General features: G+C 40.6%; 2 protein-coding genes across 4 annotated transcripts; one reads left to right on the forward strand and one right to left on the reverse strand.

Annotated features, from left to right (window-relative positions):
* Positions 1–547: 547 nt before the first annotated feature.
* On the forward strand, positions 548–15,055 carry GLT8D2 (glycosyltransferase 8 domain containing 2; the record flags this gene model as incomplete). Its single annotated transcript, XM_080609584.1, has 10 exons — positions 548–551; positions 2,398–2,442; positions 3,922–4,017; positions 5,321–5,489; positions 6,975–7,092; positions 8,654–8,738; positions 11,156–11,268; positions 11,936–12,102; positions 14,012–14,124; positions 14,782–15,055. 10 exons carry the CDS (start codon positions 548–550, stop codon positions 14,952–14,954), a joined length of 1,083 nt encoding a protein of 360 aa, XP_080465710.1. The 3' UTR covers positions 14,955–15,055.
* Positions 15,056–15,097: 42 nt separating this feature from the next.
* TDG (thymine DNA glycosylase) lies at positions 15,098–26,582 on the reverse strand. 3 transcript variants are annotated; one of them, XM_080638850.1, is made up of 10 exons: positions 26,508–26,582; positions 23,560–23,708; positions 21,918–22,147; positions 21,384–21,453; positions 20,600–20,735; positions 20,438–20,520; positions 20,256–20,350; positions 18,604–18,775; positions 18,182–18,310; positions 15,098–18,063 (listed from the first exon to the last, which is right to left on the reverse strand). In XM_080638850.1, exons 2-10 carry the CDS (start codon positions 23,651–23,653, stop codon positions 17,930–17,932), a joined length of 1,143 nt encoding a protein of 380 aa, XP_080494976.1. In that variant the 5' UTR covers positions 23,654–23,708; positions 26,508–26,582; the 3' UTR covers positions 15,098–17,929. The 3 variants fall into 3 exon arrangements, with proteins under 3 accessions (XP_080494976.1, XP_080494975.1, XP_080494977.1); XM_080638849.1 differs by lacking the exon at positions 26,508–26,582 and adding an exon at positions 26,393–26,507; XM_080638851.1 differs by lacking the exon at positions 26,508–26,582 and adding an exon at positions 25,862–25,971.
* Between the last annotated feature and the right edge of the window lie 7 nt (positions 26,583–26,589).

A 26,589-nucleotide genomic window follows, 5' to 3' on the forward strand; every position in this document is an offset into this window, starting at 1 on the left:
ACAAAATGTCTTAAGGGATTTGTTTGCAATCTGCTAGCTGAAGCTCTGAAGCAAGTTTGCCAGATCTGGGGCTGCATCATCATTCTAGACATCTGGAAGTGGTTTATGGGCTCTCATTCCTCCAGTGCAACGTCTGGACTCTGCGCTATTCCTCAGCAGCAGAGAAAGAAAACCAGCACAACTCCAAAATAAACTTTGAAGAGTCTGAAAAAGGAACTGAATCTTAAAACTGTTACTGTGCCCTGTAAGGCCCTTGTGCGGGGGACTTCAAAGGAGGTTGATGGTCAAGAAGGCTTTGGCAAGAGTGCTTACATCTGTGGGCTATTTAGGATCCCAGTAAATAGCTCTACAGCTCTTCAGGACAGAGGAGTCCCGAATACTGTGCTGCTTTGAAGAGGTAAAAAGACTAATTAAGCAGGAAATATCTAAGCAGTAATGTCACTGTTTCTGAGCTTTCCCTTCTGCAGCCCCTCATTTTGTTACAGGACTTGGCAACTGAGTTAGGGGCTGCCAGGTTCCAGGAACTAATGTCTACAGTCAGGGAAAAATGAGTAAGTATTTGCAGAGGAACAAATATTCCTTTCTTTCCTTAAAAATCAGTGGGTAATTGATCTGAGTTTCTGAGGCTTATGAATGCTGTAGTTTTAGAACTCAAACTTGTATGAGAGTCTGTGAGTTTGGATCTTAAAAGTTTAAAACATGGTTCAGTTTATAAGGATTTAATAATTTGTGAAGGTATCATGAAGCTGTGGCTACCCAACTTTCATCTTGCCGTGATCATCAGTACTGTTTGGGACTACCATTACAAGAATTAATTAAGAGATAGTACTCAGCTCTATGGAAATCAGTGGAAGATTGTGATTTGCTAAAGTGGGGTTAGAAAGTTACTCCAGGAGTATAGGGGGTTCTGCTGTCTCTCTGCTTGCCTAAATGAGTAAACATATAAAATGGATAAGAAGACAATGCTTATGTGTAATGCATGAGAGAAGGGCTTTCTTGGCAATGGGTTTTGTTGTTTTTTTTTTTTTGACCGATAAGTTTGATTTCCTGTCTGTGTAAATTAATGCCACATGAAAAGAATGGGCTGCTGGAATGTAGATAAGTACTGCAGATTCGAAAGAGCTTTAGAAATACTCCTCTCAGTATGATTTAGTTACCTGTTGGGACCTAAATACGTGCAAATATAAGTGGTTTGGAAACAAAGGCACATCTTAGCTTTTTTTAATGTATTTTTATTGTCATTTAACTTTTTAGTCAAAGTAGAGACTAATTTAGGATGCTGCCTGATCTTGAGCATTAACCAATGAGAAGCAGTCAGTTTTGTGACTCAGATTTCAAGAATTCTTGCTGTTCGTCTGCTTTCTCACAGAGTTGGAATAATTTTTATGTATGCATAGAAACCGCAATATATCCTTATGTATGCTGTAATGTGTCCGTATCTGGATGTATGGAAACAGGGAAAATTGGCTTCTGTCTTATATACAGCTACCATTGCATAAAGGTTAGCTCACATAGTTGTATTTCCCCCTCCCCACACCCACTGCACCAACTTCTGGTGCTGTTTCTTACTGTTGAGTTGTTTGGGGTTCTTTTGGTCTAGTGTTTGTTTTTGTTTGTTGGTGGGTTTGTTTGTTTGTTTCATTGTTTTGTATTTTTTGTTGCTGTTGGGTTTTTTTTGTTTGGTTGGTTGTTTTTGGTTTTTTTTTCATAAACAGTAGGTTTGAGTTCAGAATTCCAGTGAATGTCATTTCTCTTAACCTTGTGTTTTAGAGATTCTGCCTTGACATCTCAGGCATGAAGTCATGGCCACCCTTGGGCCTAGTTTGGAAATACAGTTTTGGGGAAGGCTACCTCATTTTCTTCAGCATCACAAATAATGTGCTGAAATACAAGCCACATTGTATAAGCTCTTCCCCCCCCCCCCTTCTGTTAGTGGAAATATATTGCTGTTAGAAAGTATTTTCACTATTGCTCTGAAATTTTATGAGAATCTGAAAGATGCTGCTCCAGTATAAGATTCCCATATGTTTGGAAACATACTCCAGATTAGGATTTGCCACTGTTTTAAGTGAAATCAGAGGTAGATGTATTTACAAACTGCATCATTGGGGTGTTTTAATATTTCTTTGTAGGTGATTGGATGGAATTTATTAAAATTATGTTCTTTGCAGCCTGTTAGTATCTTAAATTAACATACGTAATAGTTCTAACCCAGAATGTTAGTTATTTGTTTAGAAGAAAAGATTTATTTACAAAGATAGCGTTCAGTTTTACCAGGTCAGTAGTAAAATTTGATGGTGCAAACGCTTGTCCCTGATATAACTGCTAGTATTCACGTCTGGTGTTAATGATTTTTTCTCTCTCCTTTACAAATTGTTTATTTTTATTTTACCACAGATCACAGTTCTCATCCAACAGGACACATGGCTCTTTTAAAGAAAAGTAAGACAGATTAAAAACATTTGAAATACCTATTGTTAAAAGAGGACAGAAATGTCAAAGGCAATTTCTCATGCAACTGTTGTTACAGTTGCATGGAAATTTATAGTTCTAGTTTTGCTATATCATGCTTAACTTTCAGTATACAGATAAGACTTTTCTTGTTAACTAAGTCGGCTCATTATTGCCATAAATCCCATTAATTTAAAATTACTCCTTGCTTTACTGCATGACAACGAGGGTCTGCAGTTTCCCACTAAGAGTGCAGGTAGATGCTGGTTTCATGCGGGTTGTGCCCATAGTGCTGAAGCTGTATGTTTTTACAGAACTCTGCATATTAACACTGTTCATACTTGCAAATGAGGTGTGGCCCCAAGAAATTTGGTGTTTTCATCAACTGTCAGGATCAGTGACTGAAACTGGACCAGTGTGTGCCTGCAGTTACGCACCCAAATTTCTCCAAAGGCAATGGGCTGTTTCGTCAGCTGGCTTAAATAGGTGCGAGTTTGGTGACATATGTTTACCAGTTTCAGTTTATTCTCACGCCCAGTTCTGGCCAGTTGGCCTTTTTGATTGGAATAGTTCAGAAATCTGTTCCCTTTGCTTTTTTGTACACCTTAAATCCTTTTTATAGTGGTGCAAAAGTAACAAAGTAGTCTGATGCAAAAAAAAAACCAACAACCCAACAAACCTCCCATTATCAAGGTAACTGCTGATGATAGCAATGTATTCCTTCCCTGCTGTAGTCAGTGAACTGTTCTGGTTGTTTGTTTGCAAAAAAGCAAACATGCCCATTGTTTGTTTGTGTTGAATGACTTAAACTTGTACAAGACAGTGTGGTAGGAGCTGCAGATCACAGTATTCAGCAAGGTCTTTGCTGTTGCATGCTTTGTTTTGATTTTACTAAATCACATCAAAATATTTGTGTTTTCAAACATTTTGGGACATCTCTGGCTTTAGTAGCACGCTGGGTTTCTTTTTCTAGATTTTCAGAGTTTTTTTCTCAAATACACCTTGAAGATCTGAATGTTGAAATTGGAAAAAAAATTCTCCTGTGTTTGAAGCTTTATCAGGGAAGCCTGAGAGAGGGAGAGGGCTAGGTAAAAATAATAAACTCCTGAAGTCCTGTGGTGCAAAACAGTGAGCCAGTCAAGAAAAGAGAGTTTGGCTTTGGTAAAGCTCAGAAAAGTGTGAATTTCCTAGTATGGATAACCCATCTGTATTAGGAGCTTGATGATTTTAGTGAGCAAGTTATCGATGGAAATCAGATAATTGGAAATTATTGCAACGGAGGAGAGACACTATTATGTTTTTACCATAAATTTTTTTTTAGCTTGAATAATGAGAAAGCAGAAGTTGATAAACACAGCAAATACAGGTTATGTTATGTGCTGGTTGCAAATTGGATTTTGGTTTTAAAAAAGGTGCTTGGAATTAGCTATAATACTGATGGTCAACAAATTCTCCCTTTTTTTTTTTCAGTTAACCAGATCTTACTGTTACTTCTTGTTTTAACTGTATGTGCCATTCTGTATAATAAAGTTCACCAAGTGCCATCTGCATTAAAGAATGAAACAGGTAAATGACTTGTACTTATGTTTCATTTATGCTCTTGTTTTATATTCCTTATTTCCTCATTTGAACAGTGCTTTTTGTCTTACTGAATCCTGTTTTCCCTGCAGTAGATGAACTACTTACACTGTTGCTTATGGTCTGGGATGCAGAATTTTTTCTTCTGAATTACTTGAATAAAATAGGAGACTGGTAGTGATGATTAAGAATTGTCATTCTGATTCAGATTTTTATCCAGATGTCACTGATGTAGATGGAAGCTGGAGTATATCCTTATTTGTTCTGAGCAGCATTGCAGTTGTTAAGTGGTAATAAACTTCGATCACAACTTGTCCCTGTGGGAGTGCTCTTAGCCTAGCTATTCGTTTCAGATAGATCATCAGATCTTGACATGACTTACAGCAGAAGTTTTTGCTGGAATTTTTATAGTGACATAAACCCACTAGGACTGATGTGGTTGGTCTGGTGGTAAATGTTTATACTAATAGCTTATTCACTGTTCCCAATATAAACAAACACTGTCTTGCTATAAACCATTTTTTTTCAGTATATTTCTATTGTATATCAACTGTTAAGAGTTTAATGGTATGTTTTAACCAGTATAAATATATCCATATAAGTTCTGTAAGTTAATCAGTGCTAGGGGTAAAAACCTTTCTTAGCAGTAATGTGAACTGATTCAAAAACCATGTAAATGGGGCCCTCAGTGACATGGTTTAGTGACGGTCTTGGCAGTCCAGGGGTAATGATTGGATTTGATGATCTTAGAGGTCTTTTCCAATCTAGTTTATGCTATGATTCAATTTCATTTAGACTTTTTTTCCTCTTTTATCATTAGCAACTTTCTGCTGGTATAAAATTTTGCACTATTTCTTTCTAGCTTGCTTCCCAAAGAAGTGGAGTTCGTGCAATTGCACTATCTCTTTGACTTACCTGTTTCCTGTGATAATTTTGGAACCTATTGTTCACCTTATACTAGATATAACTGAGAAGTAGAAGTCTCAAAAGTATTTGAACTTCTTCTGGTTTCATGTGAATAAGCAGCTGCATGGATGACAGGCTGAACTGTGCCTCTGCTGAGTAGAAGATGCCAGGAACTCTGTTACATATTCTGTTTGGAGGCATCCAACAGTGAAAGCTCATGCTGTATGTGTTGCCAGATGCGAATGTGTATAGGATGTGGTAAGGAAATGGAGTGCATGTGATATGATTCAGCTTCTTCTGGAACTATATACTTGTTCCTATGATCCAGATCTGATATAAAAAATTCTTAATTTTCTGTTATAATGCATAGTTTTGTTTCTTGTAGTTGATTTGGACAGTCCGGAGGAAATGGAAGAAGAAATCCCAGTTGTAATCTGTGCTGCTGCGGGCAGAATGGGGGCAGCTGTAGCAGCAATCAGTAGCATTTACAGCAACACAGAGGCTAATGTTTTGTTCTACATAGTTGGGCTGAAGACTACCATCCCACATATTCGGTATGTACCAGCCTTATTTTGTTTCATGCTGTGTTCCTTAACATGCATGTAGACTTTGGAGGACTTTTCAGTAAATGTTTCTCCCTTTAATTAGTACTATACTAAGTAGTGCTATAGCCAGTAGTAGCAATACCCAGGATTCTCTGTGTTTAGGAAATGGGACCATTTTGACCTCTGCAAGGCACTGCCTGGTGTAGAAGGGTGTGAAATAGCCTGCCCATGTCTGTAACTGCCTCTCTGCCTGCTGTAGATCAGCTGCAGAAAGTCTGGAGTATAGAAGTACATACATGCTTGTGCCAGCCCCACTTTGTGACACTGCATTCTCATCTGGCACTGTGTCTTAAGCTTAAGTGTAGAAAAACTTGATGTTTAAAGCTAATTTCAGCTGAGAGGGTGTAATAAAAGTTATAAATAGAGACCCCAAAAAGCTTGTAATGAAAGCACTGGGTGTTAACATTTGAAAATGCTGTCTAAAAGAGGAGGAAGGTGTGAATCAAAATTAAAGCAGTTTCTTACAAGTGCTCACCTCTGGATGCTCCACTTCTGTAGCCTGTGTACCCACATTTTGTGTCAAAGTGTAAAGCTGTAATGAGTGGAGTTCCACAGGGAGTTTTTTCATTTTAGTTCATCAGTAACCTAGATAATAGTCGAAGATGTTCTCTATGAATCTGCAGTTGGCATGAAGCTGGAGAAGAGACAGCAGATATATTGAGAACAAGAGCTGAAAACAAAGTAATCGTGATGAATTGGAAAAATGAACTGTACAATGTGATCAAATTCAGTGGAGGTAATGACAAGGTGGGAATAGCTGATTGTATTGGCTCGGGGTGAAGCAGGAATTGGGTAGCACTCATTTGAAAAACTACAGAATTATATAAGGTATGCATCATAGTGGATATACATGTTGATAAATGTGACCACATGAGACGTGAGGAAACTTCTTCTGATCTTGCAGACATTATTAATGCATCAGAAGAATGTGGTGGTTAGTTCTAGGTGCTTTCAGGAAGGATTTAAAGGAGAAGGCAGAGGAGAAAATAAGCAATGGTGTCAAGAAAGCTGACAGAACAACGGAAAAATAAGTCTAAAGACAATGTTGTTAGGAGCTAATGGGACAGGCATCTTGATGATGTAAAACTGTGAAAGGGAGAAAACTAACCTCTGCTTTAAATACATAGATAGGATAGGAAAAAATGGTCTTTATAGGAGGAAAGCCTAGAAAAATAGCATTTGATGCTAGTGATGGTGAAAGAGTTGTTTGGGCAACAGGTGGAGTCTGGTTTTGGCAGTGGGGTAGGATGTTTTGGGGGCTGTTTTGCTTTTTTATGTATGTGTGCAATAGCTGGTGACGGAAGTGATTCTATCTTGGGACAGAATAGATCAAGTGAGCTTTCAAGTTCTGTTCTCCTATAAGACTGCAAATTTAATACCGGAAGTACTTGCTACATACTCAGTATTTCTTTTACTGCTTCTTTTTTATCACAGAAGATGGATTGAAAATTCTAAACTGAAAGAAATAAAATTTAAGGTTGTGGAATTCAACCCTATGGTACTAAAAGGAAAAATCAGACAAGATGCATCACGTCCAGAGCTACTGCAGCCTGTGAGTAAATTAATACCACATAACAAACTTTCAGTGTTTTTAATGGTTACTACAGGCTTTACAATGTACTAGAAATTCATGGGGGGTGGGATGTAAGTCAGAGAAGCTACATCAGGTCCAAACATTATGTCCTCACTCAAGAAGGAAAAGTGCACTATAACAAGCTCCTTGCAACTTAGCGGTCTTGCTGGGATCTCAGTATTTGGTGGCATAAACTAGGTGATTGAAATGTGTTGTATCTTTAAGAATATATTTACAGTTTATTAGAGAGAAGACCTAATAGTGTTTTTTGTGCTTCCATGATGCCGAGTTAGCTGCATTCTGCTCATGTCCACGGGTAATTCAGAAGCTAATTACTAATCTAAATATTACTAACTGGCAGAAAAAGGCAAATCAGATGCTAGAAATTATTAGGAAAGGAATATGTATTAAAATAGGGAATATTATTATGCCACAATACAAATGTATCATTTTCCCTCATCCTAAATACTATGTGCAGTCTTTGTCCTCGTCTGGAAAAGATGTAGCACCACTGGAAAATATTCAGGTCTGTTCAGAATGTTTATTCTTGCTGCCCTTCTCTGAGCCTTTCACGTGTTTAATTACAGAATTTTTTCGTTCATGCAAGGAATCAGTGGGTTAAAACTGTTTAGCCTGGAAATGTGACCTCTAGTGTGAAAGTAGAGGTCTGCAGAACTGAGTGACATGGAGGACCGGATGGGGGATGGTTGCTCACTATCTCTTCTAGTGCAAGAGCTAACAGTCATTGGATTAAATTAGTAAGAGTTACAGTCAGAACAAACAAGAAACGTTGCATGATTTTCATGCAGTGTGTCCAGTTCTGAGTTCCCATATACAAGAAAGTTACAGACTTACTGGGGTGAGTCTAAAACAGGGCTGCAAAGATGACTCAGGGACTGGAGCATCTTTTATATGAGGAGAGGCTGAGAGAACTGAGGCTGTTTAGCCTGGGGAAGAGAAGGCTCAGGAGGATCTTACCAGTGTATAAATACCTGAGGGTGGGACAAGAGGCAATGGGCACAAATTAAAACACATGACATTTCCTCTGGGCACAAGAAAAAACTTTTTCTCTCTTTCTAATAGTAAGGGTGGTCAAACACTGGAGCAGGTTGTCTAGAGAAGCTGTTGAGTCTCCATCTTTGGACATATTCAAAACCTAATTGGGTATGGTCCTGGGCAGCCTGCTCAGATGAACCCTGCTTGAGAAGAGGGCTTGGATAATATGAACTTAAAAGGCCCCTTACAATCTAAGTGATTCTGTGAAGAAGCAACTATTTTGGGCTGCTTTGTTAAAGCCACAGTAAATAAATGGGGGTAAATAATAATGGATCCAAGATACTACTAAAGATACTGCTAAAGCTGGGGAGGAGAAAGCAAATGATTGGTGGCTAGTCTTCAATGAAGAGAGAAATTTAATTTAGCTTAATTAGTTTAATTACACAATTAAATAACAGTTTAATTGTTAATAGAGACAGAAATGTGAGACTGCTTCATTAAACAGCTTTACCACTTAGTGTTTACCTTTTTTTCTGTTTAATAGCTGAACTTTGTTCGATTTTATCTTCCTTTGCTTATCCAGAAGCATGAGAAAGTCATATATTTGGATGATGATATCATTGTTCAAGGTAAGCTGTCATCCAAAAGACAGTTTCTAGTAGAATTACAATCAAAGTTACTGCAGCTTTTACAGTCATTTGGAAATATGACATATAATGGAAACAGAGGCAGCTGCTAGGACTGTTGTGCTCAGGGAAACTACAAATCTGCTTGGTCTTAAAGGAAAGTCTGTAGAATGTCCCGCTATATATCTTTCAAATTGTTGATTCTGATCAAAGTTGTATGCATGGGTTTCATTTCAATTTAATCTGGTCAATTGCTGAAAGATACGGATTTCACTTAGATGCTGCCATATTTTTGAAGTATGTGACATGCATTTCCTGCTAGTATTTGAATTCCCACAAATGCTAAGAACATTAAGATCAGTGAATTTTTATTCTCCACAGCTTCTCTTGTACCTTCTTACAGTTTTTTTCTCTTTAGTAGCAGATTTCATAACATCTGCATTTAAAGGGGCTGATACTGGTCACTTTATAAAAACAATCTGCTCTGCCTGTCTCATTTTAATTTGCAATAGACTTCATATGACAATTCTTCAACATGCATGTTTCCAGTGGCTATCTCTGATTTTTGGTTTTGTTCTCTCTTTCACCAATGGGCAACAGCAATATTTGACTCTCTGAAAGTTTTTGAAGTCTTCATTTATGTTCCAATTTCATGAACACTGCAGGCTGAGCCCACCATTTCTGTATCTCTCCTTGCACCTACACAGGTGTTCACCAGAATTGTGATTGCGTTCAGCCTGAATTTGTTCCCTGGCAGGAGTCAAGGCAGTGTGGCTGGAAGAGGGGTGGTAGGGCTTTCCTTTTCCTGAGGGGTGTCAGCTTCTGTCAGCTGATAGCGTTTCTGGAGCCACAGGATAAAGCTGCACCTAGTTTCATCTTACAGCTCATGGCAGGCTGCTGCCTCTCCTGTCCCCTGCAGCTCCTGTTACTCATGTCCTATCTACAGTTGTGCAGCTGCAGAATAAGCCGATTCAGCTGCTTGACCTGGCAGAAGACTAGTGGTACAAAAAGCAAGAAAACCCAACCCTTTATTTTATTTTTCTATTTTCTTTTCCTTGGCTTCAGCCAGGCTGTCTTGCTCACCCTTGGGTCACGCAATCATAGGGCCCAGAAGAAGGGAATGAAGAAAGACATCTGGGAGCAAGGTGCAGGGAGGAAGCCTGTTCTGGCAGCTGTTCCCCATGTCTTAGCTCTAATATGAGACTGTGCTCTCCATCAGATGTCTCTGTAGTGGAAGTGAATGGGGATCTGGGGATTTAACTTTGTGATCACTTATTGGTCGTTACTTTCTGGAAAGCAGTAAGAGCGAAACATGCTGAACTTGGGGCTCAGCCCAGAATTGTTTGGTTATTTATTTTTTCCTGCTTTTCTCTTGAAAAGCTGTTTTTTCTTTTTTATTGCTTTCTCTCTTTCTTTTGCTTTTTGTTTTGAAAAGCAGAAGCTATTTAGAATCAAGAGAAAATTCTCGGCAAGGCATGTTGATCTTCAACAATTAAATGTCCCATTAGTTCAAATTCTTTTTCTTGGTGGGACATGAATCCTAAACCCAAGTTTTCCACCCAGCTGATGAGCTCAGACAAATAAGTAAATAAATTCTGCTTATTTCATAAGTAGTAGTTTCACTGTTTATAGTATGGAGAATGTTTTTGGTTACTGGTCTTTGAATGAGCTCACCTCAGGCTGCTGGGCCATATGCGGCTTTCCAAGATGATTCTTATCCATGACCAGCCCGTGCCTAGCAGGAAAGCTGGTGGCTGTTGGGAGTTTGGACATAGACTCATTCTATTGCTGTTGCAGCACTGTGCTGCCCACATGCTCGGAAATTGTTTAGGCACATCAGGGTACCTGCTAGTCAGGAGATGGGTGAGATGCCATGCATTGTGTTATTTCCCTCCACCAGGAAGCAGTTGGGTGGTTGGGAAGCCAGGGGGATGGTAAAGCATATCAGGCACATTTCGATTGGCCAGTGCTGAGAATCCATGTATCTTAGCAGGAGGTATAAACACAATAAAATCAGGAAAAGCCTGATCTGTGCCAGAGATTGAAGTGGTGCTTTTGTGGGACTTGAAGAGGTTCAGAGAAGCTGTCTGTGCCCTCCCTCTCCGAGGGCAAGCTCTGTGAATGCAGAGCTTTGTCACCAGGCTTCTTAACAATGTAATCAGCTTCTGCTGTAGCTGATTTTGGACATTCAGAATACGATGTGTTGGATACTGATGATATCCAAGGGTAGACCTCAGACATCCAAATACAGGAAAAAATTGGAAAATTGTCCCATATTACAAAATTCAGTCGTCATGAATATCTGGGAATCCTAAAATTGGAATGTTCCTAAGTAACATGCATGAGAACAGAAGTTATCCTACACACTCTGTATCAGTGAAGCAGGTTTCTTCTTATGCTTTTGACCTTTCCGCCATCAGGTGACATCCAGGAACTCTATGATACTAAGCTGGCTCCTGGACATGCTGCAGCTTTTTCAGATGACTGTGATCTGCCTTCCACACATGAAGTGGTTAGAAGTGTAGGGATGCAGGTAAGGTGCCCATTTGGAATTCTAAGGATGAATGTATTGGCCTACAAATGTAAGGTGATTTGATATATTTTCCACAAAGTGAAAGTTACAATTCTGTTTTTTTGTTAGTTTTGTAATAGTTTTACAATAATTGCAGTAACTCTGTAATGCTCTGCATAGTTGTTTCCTGGAATAATTTCAATATCTATTGTTCTTTAGATTCTAGTGAATTATATTCGCTGTTTTGCTGTCAGTAGATCATGAGCACTTATGGAACAACTAATGAAGGCAGAATAGATGGTATTTCTATTAGTCAAATTGGGAATGAGACTTGGGAAGACGAGTTTACAGGCTAATTCCTGAGCTGAGTTCCCTAGAATTGTCAGAGTGCCCCTGGCATTACAGCAGTACAAGTGTGATACTACATCATTCAGAATAAGCTACAGAAATACAAATGTATGGTGAGGGAAGAACTCCCATGGAATAATGCTCTGGAGAAACTTAATTCAGTAGCTGGAAGTATCCTGCCTTTCAACCTTGTGTGATGTGGAAATGAAGACAAGTAACCACCTTCTAGAAACTCATCTCTGGGAGGGCGTATTTAGTCTCCATGTGAGTGCTAGAGATGCATTTAAGCTTATCTTTATGGAGATTCATACAGGATAAACATATTTTTTTTATTTCTTAGAACACGTACATGGGATTCCTGGACTACAGAAAGCAAGCGATTAGAGATCTTGGCATCAGCCCCAGCACCTGCTCCTTTAATCCTGGAGTAATTGTTGCTAACATGACCGAATGGAAACATCAGCGGATTACAAAGCAATTGGAAAAGTGGATGCAAAGAAATGTAGTGTATGTGTAGAAATCTAGCTTTGCACTTTTAATCCTCAGTTTGCCATTTGATTTTCTGTTTAGAAGCTCTTAAAAGTTTTATAGCAGTCTTTCTTTGAGATCTCATCAAGCAAAGTAACTCACATTCCATAATTCGGCTGCTTCAGTCTGACCAGTTGTGTAACATGAAATGGCCACCTGGAATTTTAGTCTTTAATCACAAACCATGCTTAATCTTGAGGGACATTGAGAACACGTGGTTCTTGTTTTGGATGACCAGCCGCACTGGAGATGAAACCACTTAGGATCTTCTCTTTCTGAGGCTTGTTTAAAGAAGGAGGAATGTTTCCCTGTTTATGTGGGGTCTCCTGTATTATAACATCAGCCAGACTGTGACTGGACACTGTATTTCTTACATACTAATAGAAACCACAATTTTTTCCTATACATGAACAAAAATTGACCATGAGTAAGTCATGACACAATGAAACAATTAGTTTTTATTTCTTATGTTAGTTGTACAGTTGACATTTATTTTCTTCACAGAGGGTTAAATTTAAATGTAGTAAGGCTGAACTGAAACTAAATAGCTTGTGCCCTTGGACTGTTGTTAGTTTCAGAAATGAGCAAAGGAGACATAAATGGTAAGCATGTGCAGGAATGAAAAGCCAAATTTCTTTCTCTTACTCTGCTTGTGTAACATATTGTGACAAGCTCTTGCGGTGCTTTTTTAAGAGTGTTTAAGAGAAAAAACCTCCCTGAATATTGCTGCAAATTTTCTCTATGAAGTTGATTTTATACCTTAGTAACACATTCATGTTATTTTTAGCAGGATTTCAAAATGACAGTGCAATAAATTGCTTGGCAGCCAAAACCCAGTTTTGAAGGGGAGGCTCACATCTTTTTTTTCTTCTCTGTACACATCTCTCAGTGCTTCCCACGTTTCCTCCTCATGGGGCTGGGTGGCAGGCACGGAGCCCCAGAGGTGAGCGGCTTCAGTCGTGTGCCAGCCAGGCCTTCAGCACACTGCTGCCTCTCCTTACAGTGACTGTGCTTAACCTAGCCCTGGATATATCACAGGATTCATACGGAATGGATGACCTTCAGCTGTTTGCTTATAGAATCATAGAATGGTTTGGGTTGGAAGGGACCTTAAAGCTCATCCAGTTCCAACCCCCTGCCATGGGCAGGGACACCTTCCACTAGACCAGGTTGCTCCAAGCTCCTGTGTCCAGCCTGGCCTTGAACACTGCCAGAGATGGGGCAGCCACAACTTCTGTGGGCAACCTGTGCCAGCGTCTCACCACCCTTACAGTGAAGAATTTCTTCCTTATATCTAATCTCTGCCCTCTTTCAGTTTTAAAGCCACCCCCACCTTGTCCTATCACTACATGCACTTGTAAAAAGTCCCTCTCCAGATTTCTTGTAGACCCCTTCAGATATTGGAATGCTGCTCTAAGGTCTGCCCAGAGCTTTGTCTTCTCCAGGCTGAAAAATGTAATTGGACTTTGGCAAAGTAGGAAGTTAATTTGTGGGTCTAAAAGCTTAAGAGAGGGGAAGAGAGGGAATGAAACACATGGAAACATGTACATTAAGAAACAAGTCTAAATTATGTTTAATTCCTTTATGTTAACAGCTTTTTTTCTACTGTAAGCTTTGTCAGCTGAGTAGACTGTCAGCAGTGTGTAGAAGTGATCAGCTTCAGCTGAGTCTGACTCCTATTTTGCCTGGTAGCAATGAATTCCTCAACAGGACTTGGAGTTGCAAAGACAAGCAATTGAGAGCAGTAGGAAGGAGTATGCTGAAAATCAGTCTGTTCAAAATGAGTTTGAATTTTGACAGGGTGCTTATTTTTAATCTTCTGCTTTTTGTACCTGTGTTTGAAATTTTGAATATTTTCTTTCCTCCCTCCCTTCTTCCCCTTTTGCAGGGAAAACCTTTACAGCAGCACCCTTGGGGGAGGTGTGGCAACCTCTCCAATGCTGATTGTGTTTCATGGAAAGTATTCCACTATTAATCCTATGTGGCACATAAGGCATCTTGGTAAGTTCAACTTCCCACTGTTTGCAGTCGGAAGTAAATAAAGTGAGTGGTCTGTACGCTTCCAGCACAGGACCTTATGTTACTTTACCTCAGATCCCTAATAGTCATTGAGTTGGATTGGAAAAAAAAGAAACAAATAGAAGGACAAAGTTACATGTTTGAAGACCAACTAACTTGTATTGTCATGAAGTATGGGAAGAATGTATGAAAGAGTTGAATAAAGTGAGAGACTGAAAAACTATCAGACACTCTTAGAAGGCGTGGTGGGAGATGGTGGGATGCCTAGCAGTGTTTGGCTCCTCAATGTTTTGAGAATGTATTTACTTTTTGCCTGGCAATAGTGAGTTATCCTGTCATAAGATAATGGCTCAGCTGCTATAGTAAAATGAATAGTGAAAGAAGTTTTTTGTTTAACCCCAGCTATGCCAAGATCTTAAAATGTTAAGGGGGAGGAAACCTGCTGAGATTTTTGCTGCTGGAGCATTAGAGGCATGAAGCTGAAAAAAGCTAATATCTTACAACCAGTTGTCTATTAACAGGTGGAACCACACTAATAAGACTTCTTAAAACCCCCACTGAGTATATCTCACTCTATAGGGTCTTCAGTATGAAAAATGGGAATTTTTAACTTCTTTTTTTTTTAATCTGCTCCTGCAGGGTGGAGTCCTGATGCCCATTACTCAGAGCATTTTCTTCAAGAAGCGAAATTACTTCATTGGAATGGGAGATACAAACCTTGGGACTACCCCAGTGTTCACACTGATCTCTGGGAAAACTGGTTTATTCCTGACCCATCAGGGAAGTTCAAATTAATTCGACCTGATAGCTGATACGGAAACCACTGCACTTCACCCAGATGCCATGGTTTGCAGTACGTAATAGTTTAAGATGCAAGATGTTGTGTAATTAACTGATTTTTTAGAAAGGTGAGGATCTGTTAAACTAGGTGAGTGACCATCAGTTTTGTGTGCTTATGGCTGGAGTGACAGACTTTCATGTAAGGTGAGGAAACAAGTTTACTTCACAATGATGTATTTTTATTAAATGTTTACAGAGGTGAAATTCAGTGCCAAGCAGTGTGGTTTAATGTAAAGTCTTTATAAGTAAGACTCCAATGTCAGACCTGTAAGATTATCAGCCCCAAATGTTATCCCAAGACTGCCAAGGCCACCACTAAACCTGGCACTGAGGGCCTCATCCGCACCGTTTTTGAACACTTCCAGGGATGGTGATTCCACCACTGCCCTGGGCAGCTGTTCCAATGCCGATCACCCTGTCTGTGAAGAAATTGTTCCTAATATCCACTCTAAACCTCCCCTGGTGCAATATGAGGCCGTTTCCTCTTGTCCTATGACTTCTTACTTGGGAGAAGAGACTGACCCCACCACATTACAGCCTCCTTCAGATGGTTGTAGAGAGCGATTAGGTGCCTCCTGAGCCTTCTCCAGACTAAACCCCCCAAGTTCCCTCAGCAACTCCTCATCAGACTTGTGCTCCAGGCGCTTCAGCAGCTTCAATGCCCTTCTCTGGACCTGCTCCAGCACCTCAATGTCTGTCTTGTAGTGAGGGGCCCACAACTGAACACAGTATTGGAGGTGTGGCCTCACCAGAGCCATACAAGGTATTTTTAGTTGTCTGGTCCACATTAAACAGCCCAAAATGAAAATGCACACACCAGTTTAGTGAGCAGAGTTGTGTTGCATGGTGACCCCATTTTTCAGGGTTTCCATGTGTTGTGCAGCCTGCAGCCCATGCAGACCCCTGCTAGCAAGATGCAGAAGCATGTTCTGAGACACTGCAATACAATTCCTGATTTTATTGTGAAACTTTTGATAGTTTTAAGACAGGTTTAAGAACTTTTGTATTACTGTAAGGAAAAGAGCACCAGTTCTGAGGGAGTACACACAGAATTGCAATAGTTAGTGGAACGGTCATTGAACACTGAATTCTATACCTAGATAACCTAGTAGCCGACTCCATTAAAGAGAAGGCCTTTCCCTTCCAATCAAACAGGATAGCCTTACAGTAGTGTTACCCTACTGTGCTACATACTCAGAAGTGCTAATTACATGCTTCTAATTTTGTTGAAAAATAAAACTGAATTGTAACAAATCCCTGATGCAAGATACTTTGAGCACCTGTAGGAAAATGTCCTTGTAAACAGCAATACATGATACAGTACACTTTAAATAACAGACAAGACAAGCCCCATACCTTTTCGACAATATACTGGACAGCTTTTTGCTGAGGTTAATAAACACAATCAGAATCATAATGCACACTTGCTTGATTTAAGACACTCTGAATTAAGCCACATCATTTGGGAAGAAACTGTAAACATTGTGCCTGCCTCACAACAGGCTGACAGTGTGTGATCTCAGTGAGAGCTGTTACAGCAGGTTTAGAATCTACGCTAACTCGTTATGTTTGATGCATGACAACTGTCACTGGCTGTGAGGAAAGGATAGAAGACACTGGTTCAGGAATCTCTGACCAGTGTGGATTGTGGAGATACTGTCTGTATCTGTTTTTCAAGTATGTGAAGCACCTATTGTCATAAGATCACCAAAACTTCAGTGTTTTGATCAGCTTATTGCTTTTACTTCATTTCTTCCTCACATGGTAAAAGAGGGAAAGAATATGATGGTTAGGCACAAGCATGGAGTTTCATTTCTCTCTCAGTCATTAGTATTGGCCAAAAAGGTGTATTGTTTAAGCAAGTTCCTGAGAAGAGAGCTGGAGTTTCTACAGATGGCTTCTTGTTCATGGAACGCCTGCCCTTAGATTTAATTCAAGGAATAATGACAACACCCTTCTTCCTAAGGTCTTACAGACTGAAGAGAACCGGATGTTAAAACCCACTGACGCGCAAACCTCCTTCACCCTGTGCTAACTGTATCTGATGTAAATAATGCAGCTTTATGTGATTTTTACAGGGAGCTTGATTTTTCACTTCCCTGCAATGTAACCTGTGCAAAGGGGTTGTCTCCTGCTAAAGGTCGGCTGAAGAGACTAATCCCACAGATATCACTGAGAGTTAAATGCCACAGAATTCAAGAACCACTGTTGTTCATTTTTTTTTAAAGGAATTCCAGTTCCTTATATTGGAATTTAATGGGGAAAGAGATGGAGTGCTAGGGACACCTTACCCTAAAGACAGCTTAGATACAATATTTAGGCCCTGTCCTGTGCAACACAAATTCCCCTCCAAAGTGCTGTGACTTGAGATGGTGTCTCCACTCACGTTAATCCTGAATAGACAGAGCGCTCTCTTCCCACCCAGAAAATACACTGCAGAATACAACTTTCTGCACTAAGAAGGTAAAAGTCAGACTTAAAAAGCACAGTTTGCTTAACTGTGCATGATTAAAAACACCATTTCATGTAAGGTAAGAGTACACTTCCCATTTTCCCCTCAGGATAGAAAAGGATTATGAGAGATCCCAATATTGAGGCATCAGTATACTGCTGCTGTTACTACTATGTTATGATTCATGGAATGAAATTAACGCCCCAAAGAAATCTTCACAAATGAGAAAGCAGTTTGTCAAACTCTGCAATAAATGGGATACATTAAATATAAAACTCATATACAAAAAAGGTCTAACTTTTTAAAAAGCTTGGACAGTTCCTTAAAATTCTCTAGTTCATTGATTGGAGCTACCACACACATACTTGGAACTAGAATAAAATAGCTAGGGGAGATAAAATCCTATTCAAATGCTTCAGTTGGAGAACCGAGGTACCAATCTTGAGCACTGCATTAAAACTGCAGCAGGTATGCATAGCTGACAAGACACAGCTCTTACATGTTGCTTCCCTCTTCTTCCCGTGTCACATCAGCATTGAACTCTGGAATCTGGTCTGCAAAGGACTGTGTCATCCATTGTCCATTAGGAACTTCACCAAAGGATGGCCCCTCACAGTACTGTGGATTACCTGCAGTCAAACCAAACACAAACAGGAAAACACAGTTTGTAAAATGCAGTTGATGGCATGAAGTATTTATTCATGAGGAAGGGTTTAGAGACTGAATGCCCCAAGTTCTTCACTTTACCAGTTCCATTTGAAGAGAAAGTGCACTGTTCACTTTCATAGGGCGGACGGTCGCAGTAAGCTCCTCCATACGCTGCTTCATAACCTGGATCGTATTTTTCTTCTTTGACAGCCATCTTTTTAGCATCCTCTGCCGAAACAGAAGACCTCAAGTATTAATATGCAGAGTAAAAATGATCAAAGAGCATTTTTAGCAGAGAACACTTGACAAAACAGCCACACATTCTGCACGATAATCCCTGCTCCCCCCAGAAAATTAAAGACCATACTAAAAAGAGTGGAATCTGTAGTTCTACACTGTATGCTTTAGAGAAGATAGCACATCTCCCTTCTCCCCTTAAATTCTTGATTTCTTTTTGCTTGGGAAACTGGTAGTTGTGGTGTATGGTACACCATGTTTTAATAACAAAATAAGCACTATACCTTGTGCAAGTTGCAAGTCAAAGGTGTACCGCACCTCCTGCACCTCTGTGTTTGGTGCAATGCCTTTCAGCTGATCCCTCAAGTCTTTCAGCTTTATGTAATAATGAACTTTATCTTGTGCACGGGGAAACTGAGCACATCTTGCACTGGATGATGGCATAACGTAGCAGAGCTTGAGATAAAAAGCAAGAGAAATAGTATTAATGGTCCCTGAGCTATGAGTTGGTATTTAGTACATCGAGAATAACTTAACAGCTAACTTGCTGCTTTAACCCTTTGCACTAACTTCAACTAATACACTGGTAGCTGTGGAAGAGGATAAAAGGAGTCTTTCATTTTTCCTGGCCAGCCAGAAGTCTCGCCCTGAAGGGCTGATGACCAGCTGCTGAAGCAGGACAATTCTCACCAGTTGTTTCTGTGCTGCAGGAGATGTAGTAGCAGTATGTGTTACGAGAAGTGCAATTTATAAGTGCCAGAGCGTGGAGCACACTGCAGAGCTCTGAGCCAGCAAGCCTGCAGAGGAGTACAGCATGCAAACACCCCATACTAGCAAGGGAGGCATCACAGGTTCATCAGCCTGGCTTCTTGGCCAAGCGCCTCTGCATCACACTTGCCAGGGTTTGAAACTCTGGAGTTAGAGTGGCTGAAGCCAACTTAAGCGTCTCTATCTCTGCCAACTGCCCTAAACTAATGGCATACAGCTAGTTCAGGAAAAAGGAACTGTATCCCATACTTTTATTATTATGCAGTGTTTATGAACATGTACTAGTAAGAAGGATTATTCATCTTTCTTACAAATACATCTACTGCAGAAGTCTTTAAGAGCTACTTAAGAAGCAAGCACTTAATCAGCAATGGTTCTTCAGGCTCCGATAGCAACACTTCACCTTTAAAGCCACATAGCTTAAACTGAGCTCTTAAACTTGCAGCACCAAACAGCAGTTTGGGACAGAAATAAAAACAACCCAAACTTTTAAACAGACAAGGTAATGAAGCTTTGGAACAAGCTACGTTGGCAGGTTGTGTAATTGCCTTTGCTTTAACTGGTTTATAAGAACAAGTTAAACAAACCTATCTGTGATGAGACATAGCTGATCTCTTGAGATAACTTTCCAGCACTAGATGTCTGTGACTAAGACACTTTTCATCAAACTGTTTGTTTTATCTTAAGTGTCTGATTTAATTTCAAGCTGCAAATCAGCTGAAGAAGGCTGCGTCTGATGGAAGTACTTGGGCACACCCAGATCCAGTAAGGCTGGAGCTGTAGTGTGCAATAGCACCATGGTCATACTTGGTATCAAAATTCAATAATACAAACATACAGGGCATTGGACACAGAAGATCAGATGAAAGTAGATGACAGTTATGATAAAAGCAAGTATGTTTTGTTCATATTTTAGACAGGCCTCACAGAATGTACTGACCTACTAATTCTCATACACTACTTCCCAAATAAAGCCTGTAACTCTAAAGAAGCTGCATTAGAGCTGTGTCTGAAATCTACACTATTCCCCTTTCTCTGTTTAAGTCTTTCCCATGTACTTTGGGCAAACTTTGATGTTATCCTAAGTGTATGCAAGTCCTGAGACACTGCTGGTTTTGAGATAACCAAAATGGAATCCCTGATTTTGTTCTTCAGCATCAATACTTACAGTTTCTGTATCTGGCACCTTGTGTGGCTGCAGTCCAAATTCCAAGTTCTTAACTTTTATTCCAAAAACTTCTTTACTAAAAATTTCATAAATACCTGAAATGAAGAGAATATAGGATAAATGGGGGAGGGGGGAAAAGAGCTACTGACAAAACAAATTCATTGGAAAACCAAGGTTCTCACATTTTCCATTGAAAGCTGCTATACGAGGTTTATACTTTTGTAACTTCTGCATCAGAATCCGCCCTCCTTCCCGAAACTCTTTGCTAAAAGAGAAAGTACTCAACATTAAAATCACAACTATTCATCCATTAAAAAGCATGATACTCCTCCTTGTTATTCTACCTGGAGAGGTCTTTGCTTCCAGGTGTTGTCCTTTCGACCATGTTTGTAAATCCAATCCCGTACTTATGTGGCAAGGTGTGGTCATCCATATGGTTGAGCTGTTCATTACTTAGACCAGACATGAACAGACACTTCCCTGCAAAGTAGGAAGATAAGCATTTGCCTTTTTCTAAGAAAATAAAACAAAATCAAAAAACCCCTTGACTATCAGAGTACTGGAACGCTAAAGGAAGAATCTGTGTTAACAGAGCATCAGTTAATTTGGGAAGACTACTGCCGTATCTGGAAAGGTTTTAAATAGCCAAAGTTATTTTATCTACTGCCAAGAGGACAGAAAATCCCAAGTGAACAACAGCAATTCCTCACTATGATCCTTTGTATGTAAACCAGGCTTTTATTTCTAAGTTCAGTAGAGAGCTTGAGATTTTGCAATTCCCTTAAGCAGGCACTGAATGTGATCAGTATGGATTTTGTGGGAAAGAATGTGGCAAATATCATGTGCCAGCTTTCTTTTATACCCTTGCCATCGCTTCTTCTTGCACTAGGCCTCTCTGACAGAACCTACTGACATCTTGCATTAGTATTTAGTGTATAAAACTATTGTTCGGGTGATTTAAATCACTCTTGATCGATTAAAAGCAAAATCCCTTTCTGCATTAAAAAAAAAAAATAAAAAAATCCCCAAAGGGCAAAAAAGCAAACCTGAAAGCAGTTTAATTAAAATGCCACAAGTTCTAACAAAGTTCTTCACATTCCCTAAGAAGAAAGGAAAATAAAAACGTACAAAAATGGTTTCCAGGTCCAGGGTAATGATGTCCTTTGTAAGCTGCCATCAAGCCAGGGTTTATGCCAATCTACAAAGATACCAGTCAGGAATTTAAGCAAGTTACAGTAAGGATGCTTATTCAATTCTCTTTAAGTTGCTGTCAATAAACAAAACTGTTAATGGTCCCTTCCAGCATTATTTAAAAAGATGTGAAAATTGACAATTCTATAGCAGTCTCATTTAGATGTGCAATGTCAAAACAACTGCTCACAGTGTGTGAGTGCTTCCAGTAAATAAAGTGTCAAGTAACAGTTTCTCAGGACTCTGTATTATGTGTAAGCCTCAGATTTCTCAGAAATGAGAACTATGTTACTATGATTTTAAACAGAAAATGCAAAGCAGCTCTACACACAGGAAACAGTTTATATACTTTATCTTGCAAGATCTTGCCATATAAGCAATATAGATAAGTAGGCATGAGGAACGTAATCATAACCAGTGAGTACAGACTATTCACTTCTCTACCTAATCTTGTAACTGTGAGCTACTTACTATTACAATGTCCAGATCAAAGGTCAAGATATCAGGTAAAGTCTTGGTCAGAAGTTCAGCTTCAGATACCCCATTAAAACGGTCCACTTTTCTTTTGACTTTAAACGTATCTGTGATCTTTTCCTGTTTGCCTTTTGACTTGGCTGATTTTTCTTTTTTAGCAGCAGGCTTTTTAGGTTGCTTTGGCTCAGTTGCTTTGGCTTTTCTTTTCCTTCCTCCTTTTTTAACTTCTGAAACACACAACAAACATCCTTTTTGTACATTTCTAATGTTGCATGTGGATATTCAGAAAGACTGAGTTAAATGTATGGGTACCAAAAGAAATCAGACAGCTAAATTTACCTTCAAAATTCATTCACTTAAACAATTCTCAGATGAATCTCTGTTTCGCAGGCTCAACACAAAGCTAGCTTGTGTGTCTCTGTGCCACAGGCACACGCACAATTCACAGGCAACTATGCTGACTTAGGATACAAACCAAGAGTAATCTCGTGACAAGGTTATGTTGTTTACATGCTGCACACAACAATCCTTTGGAAATAGTTTCATTTCTTTTGGAGGGTATGGCAGAACATTGAGGCTTGGGTTCCATGTTTGAAAGTGCAGTCAAACAGCATACCCATGGTGACATCATGTTATCTAGTAATAAAGCTGCAAAAGAAGCCTATCTGCATAGGGCTGAGGTACATCCTAACTGTAGTGAATAATATCCTGAACGAATTGAGCAGTCACAACTACTGTAAACTGGAGATTTTCTTCCTATGATTTCATCTGACCATATATTACAACTAAAACAACACAAACTTCTCAAAGGATGCACTTAAACAGCAATTTCATTGCATGAACTGGCTGATATGATACCTCATACTGAGAGCTCTGACCTATACGTGAATATTAAAAGCAAGACAAAACTCAGTGTGTGAATATTGTCTGTAGAATCAGAATTTCAGCCTAGCAGAGATCACTGCTTTGTTACATGGTAAAGAGCAAGCAGAGTAACAGAACAAAGGATCTTTTCTTGGCACAGTTACTATAAAGCCTAAACTACTACGAAATCCTAGTGAGGGAAAAGAAAGGCAATACAGAACTGCATAAAGTACAAAACTTGTGTCACCTACAGGACACTTTCCAGCACTGTCGGTGTTTGTTTAAATAAGCCTCACTAAACCCAAACAATCTTTACTGTACATAAACAATTCACTAATTACTACAACACACTAAACCACCATTTAAACAAAAAATGTTTCAAATAGACAGTATTATACTGTATTTCTGTTGCAGGAATTAAAATGAAAAATATTTTGAACTCAGCCTTTAAAAAGAAAACGTCACTAACATAACATTAAACCGCATGAAATCAGCTAAAAATTATACATTCATTTACTGATACAAGAATCTGCTTCTCCTGGTACAAGAGAATTTTGTGAAGCTGAACAATGTGAATACTATCACTTGGGGTTACTTCTTTTCTTTTTAACTGCCTGATAAAAGAATGTTACTTAAAGACACAGTTCATCAGTACTTCCTCAGACAGCATCAAGAAAAAGAAATCCAATAAGCCCAAAGAAGTTTAAGACCAATAATTTTTGCCCTCAACCTATCACTAACACTTATCTCACTCAGCACAGCTCAGCCAAAGTACCTTTTGGAGGCTCCTGAGCAATGTTTGGCTCTGGGATGCCCTCTAGAGTCGGCTGCTCAGTCATCATTTCCATGCTGGGCACCGCAGTCATCATCTGATGGAACGGGAATGTGTAAAATGCTTGAGCTTGCTGAAGATACGCGTAGTATCTTAGAAAGGGAGGGAAAAAAAGACACAGTTTATAAACAACGTAGGAATGTAGTGATACACCAAATAGAGTGTAAACACCAATCATTACCAAGGCTGGCTTGTACTGCACTTATGTTCTCCAACAACTCTATTAACATGGCAGTAAACTATGCAAACGCACTAGGCAGTCTGACTGCTTAGCTGGTATCAGGTGATATTAAACCCAACAGTACAGTTCTTTAGGGATTACTGTCATGTGGAAAAAACACAACATTAGTAAGCAAAGCGTAGAGCTTTTCCTTTTTTTTTTTTCTGAAAAACAAACCACTCCATAACACACATTATGAAGGCAAACTGTCTATCAAAGATGCCAACAATTTACAACACAAGTGAATTAAAACTCTTTGGACTTCAAGTTTCACAAGTTCTAGATTTTCTTAATGTTATGTCAGTTACTTTATCTGATACAGCACAGAATGGATGAATCATTCTGGGCTACAAAGCATTATGAATACATACAGCATTAGTTACTATGCAGATTATTAGAGAGCTTTAACAAATCATGTGGCAGATGTTGTCCAGTTATCACATATTGAATCCCAACACTTATTCTACACAGAAGTGCTCACACACACATTCAGTCTCCTTCCATGCACAAATACAATTTTCCATTTACAGATCTTCTGCTCCACACATGTATTAGTCACATCCAGCCCTCACACCCCAACACAAACTTCTGCTTCATACTGTCATTCCCTTCTACCTACACAGCCTCCTTCTTGTCCACAGATGCCACACCATAAAAATACATAGAAAAGATTTCATGAACAGCAGATTTTCAGGAAATAATTTTGTCATCTCAAAGCTATTATAAAGCCACCAAATAACTTTTGGATACATAGAAGTTTGGCCAAGATCGACTATTTGACTAAGAATGCCAGTAACGTCCTGGCCTGTATCAACAATAGTGGCCAGCAGGGCCAGGGTAGTGCTCGTCCCCCTGTACTGGGCACTGGTGAGGCTGCACCCTGAATCCTGTGTTCAGTTCTGGGCCCCTCACTACAAGAGAGACATTGAGGTGCTGGAGTGGGTCCAGAGAAGGGCAACGAAGCTGGTGAAGGGTCAAGAGCACAAGTCCTATGAGGAATGGCTGAAGGAACTGGGGTTGTTTAGTCTGGAGAAGAGAAGGCTCAGGGAGGACCTTATTGCTCTCTACAACTCCCCGAAAGGAGGTGGTAGTGAGGTGGGGATTGGTCTCTTCTCCCAGGTAACAAGTGACAGGGCAAGAGGAAACAGCGTTGTATTGCACCAGGGGAGGTTTAGACTGGACACTGGGAAATTGGGTTGGCAGGCACTGGCACAGGCTGCCCAGGGCAGTGGAGGAGCCACCACCCCTGGGGGTATTTAAAAAACATGTAAATGTGACATACAGGGACATGGTTTAGTGGCGGACTGGGCAGTGTGAGGTTTACGATTGAACTTGATGATCTCAAGTCTTTTCCAACCTAAATGATGCTATATATCTCGAAAGAAGGGACCATTCTCTATTATGCAGTGTAACCTGGTATAGTGGAAAGTGTCCCTGCCCATGGCAGGGGGGTTGGAACCGCGTGATCTTTAAGGTCTGTTCCAGCCCAAACCATTCTGTGATTCTATGAATATTTAAGAATCCCACTGTAAACCTGGTTTACGCTAGAGTAGCCCACAGTCTTCTGACCAGGCCACTGATTTTGAACCAAATACCTGCCCTCAATCAAGGAGAGTAAATTTGCATGTAGGTCTGTCAGATTCCTGGGGAAGTTGCCTAACAAAGTCAGGGGAGATTTTCAGAGCACAGTAAATACATCACCCCCCCCGCTGGAGGAGCTCCCTTTAACATCAAAGACTTGTGCACTTACTGAACCAAACAAAACCGATCTTCAGATGCCTTGTTATTTAATGTGTATATAAAGTCTCCTTGCAAGAGGAATTTCCCCTTAAATAGAGGACAGTTTTCACCCTATCACGGACAAGTCCTCTCGACACACAGTAATGAGATGAAAGAGAGCTTTTTACCCCTACCTCCAAGCTTCATATACACCTTTTTAGGTCATTATTCTTAAACGGCTTGAGAAGCATGATTTTTTGTTACTGGTGTATACGTTATGGAACATTTAAATAACCATTTTCGCACCTGCTAGGGTTGCCTCACCCGCCTCAGCACCACCGCCCCGCACACAGGCGGGGCTCACCCCGCTCCATGTCACCCGCAAACCTCCCCGCCGTGAGCACCCACCAACTTTCCTCTCTTGTTCCCACCCCCAATAACCACCCGCACCCCCGCCTGCGGGTCCCTACTGCACGTCGGTCCCACTTCACCCACACCAGTGCCCGCGGATCCTCATCAACCGATCCCCCAGACAGAGCTCCTGCCCCGGGCGCTCCTCACCCAGGATGCACACACCCGGCATCGCGCCCCACGCTCCCCACAGCCCAACGCCTCCGGCCTCCCCACCTCGCTCCCCGTAGGGCCGCACACGGCGCTGGGCCCACCCCGCCGCGCCCCCTCTCACTCAAACCCCACCCGGGAGCGCGTCCCTCCCTCTCAGCGGCCTCAGGGGGAGAGGGGAACCACCGCACTCCGGGACCGGCTCCCCGCGGGGTAAGGAGGAGAACGACAGCGGCGCTAGCGAGGCCTCAGCGGGGCTGCGGCCCCCGCCGGTACCTGCCCAGCTCCTGGTCCTCCATGCCCGGCGCGCAGCCTCGACCGCCGACGGGGCTATTGTCACCGGACGCCCCCAACCGCCCCCTCCCCCCTTCGCCTCAGCGCTACAACCGACCTGCCGGCCAGACCCGCGTCACGTGAGCAGCGCCGGCCAATGGGAGAGCGCAGCCGGCCAGCCGGCCCGGCAAGGGGGCGGG

The sequence above is a fragment of the Psittacula echo genome (genome assembly GCF_963264785.1).
Source record: "Psittacula echo genome assembly, chromosome: 1".
NCBI classification, from domain to species: Eukaryota; Metazoa; Chordata; class Aves; order Psittaciformes; family Psittacidae; genus Psittacula; species Psittacula echo.

Coding starts and splice junctions, on each gene's coding strand:
- TDG (XM_080638849.1), bottom strand. CDS start 26,415: ATGGAGGACCAGGAGCTGGGCAG. Junction 20,736..21,383: donor TGGACCTGGAAACCATTTTT/GTACGTTTTTAT, acceptor CCTACTTTGCAG/GGAAGTGTCTGTTCATGTCT. Junction 20,521..20,599: donor GGAAGCAAAGACCTCTCCAG/GTAGAATAACAA, acceptor TTTCTCTTTTAG/CAAAGAGTTTCGGGAAGGAG.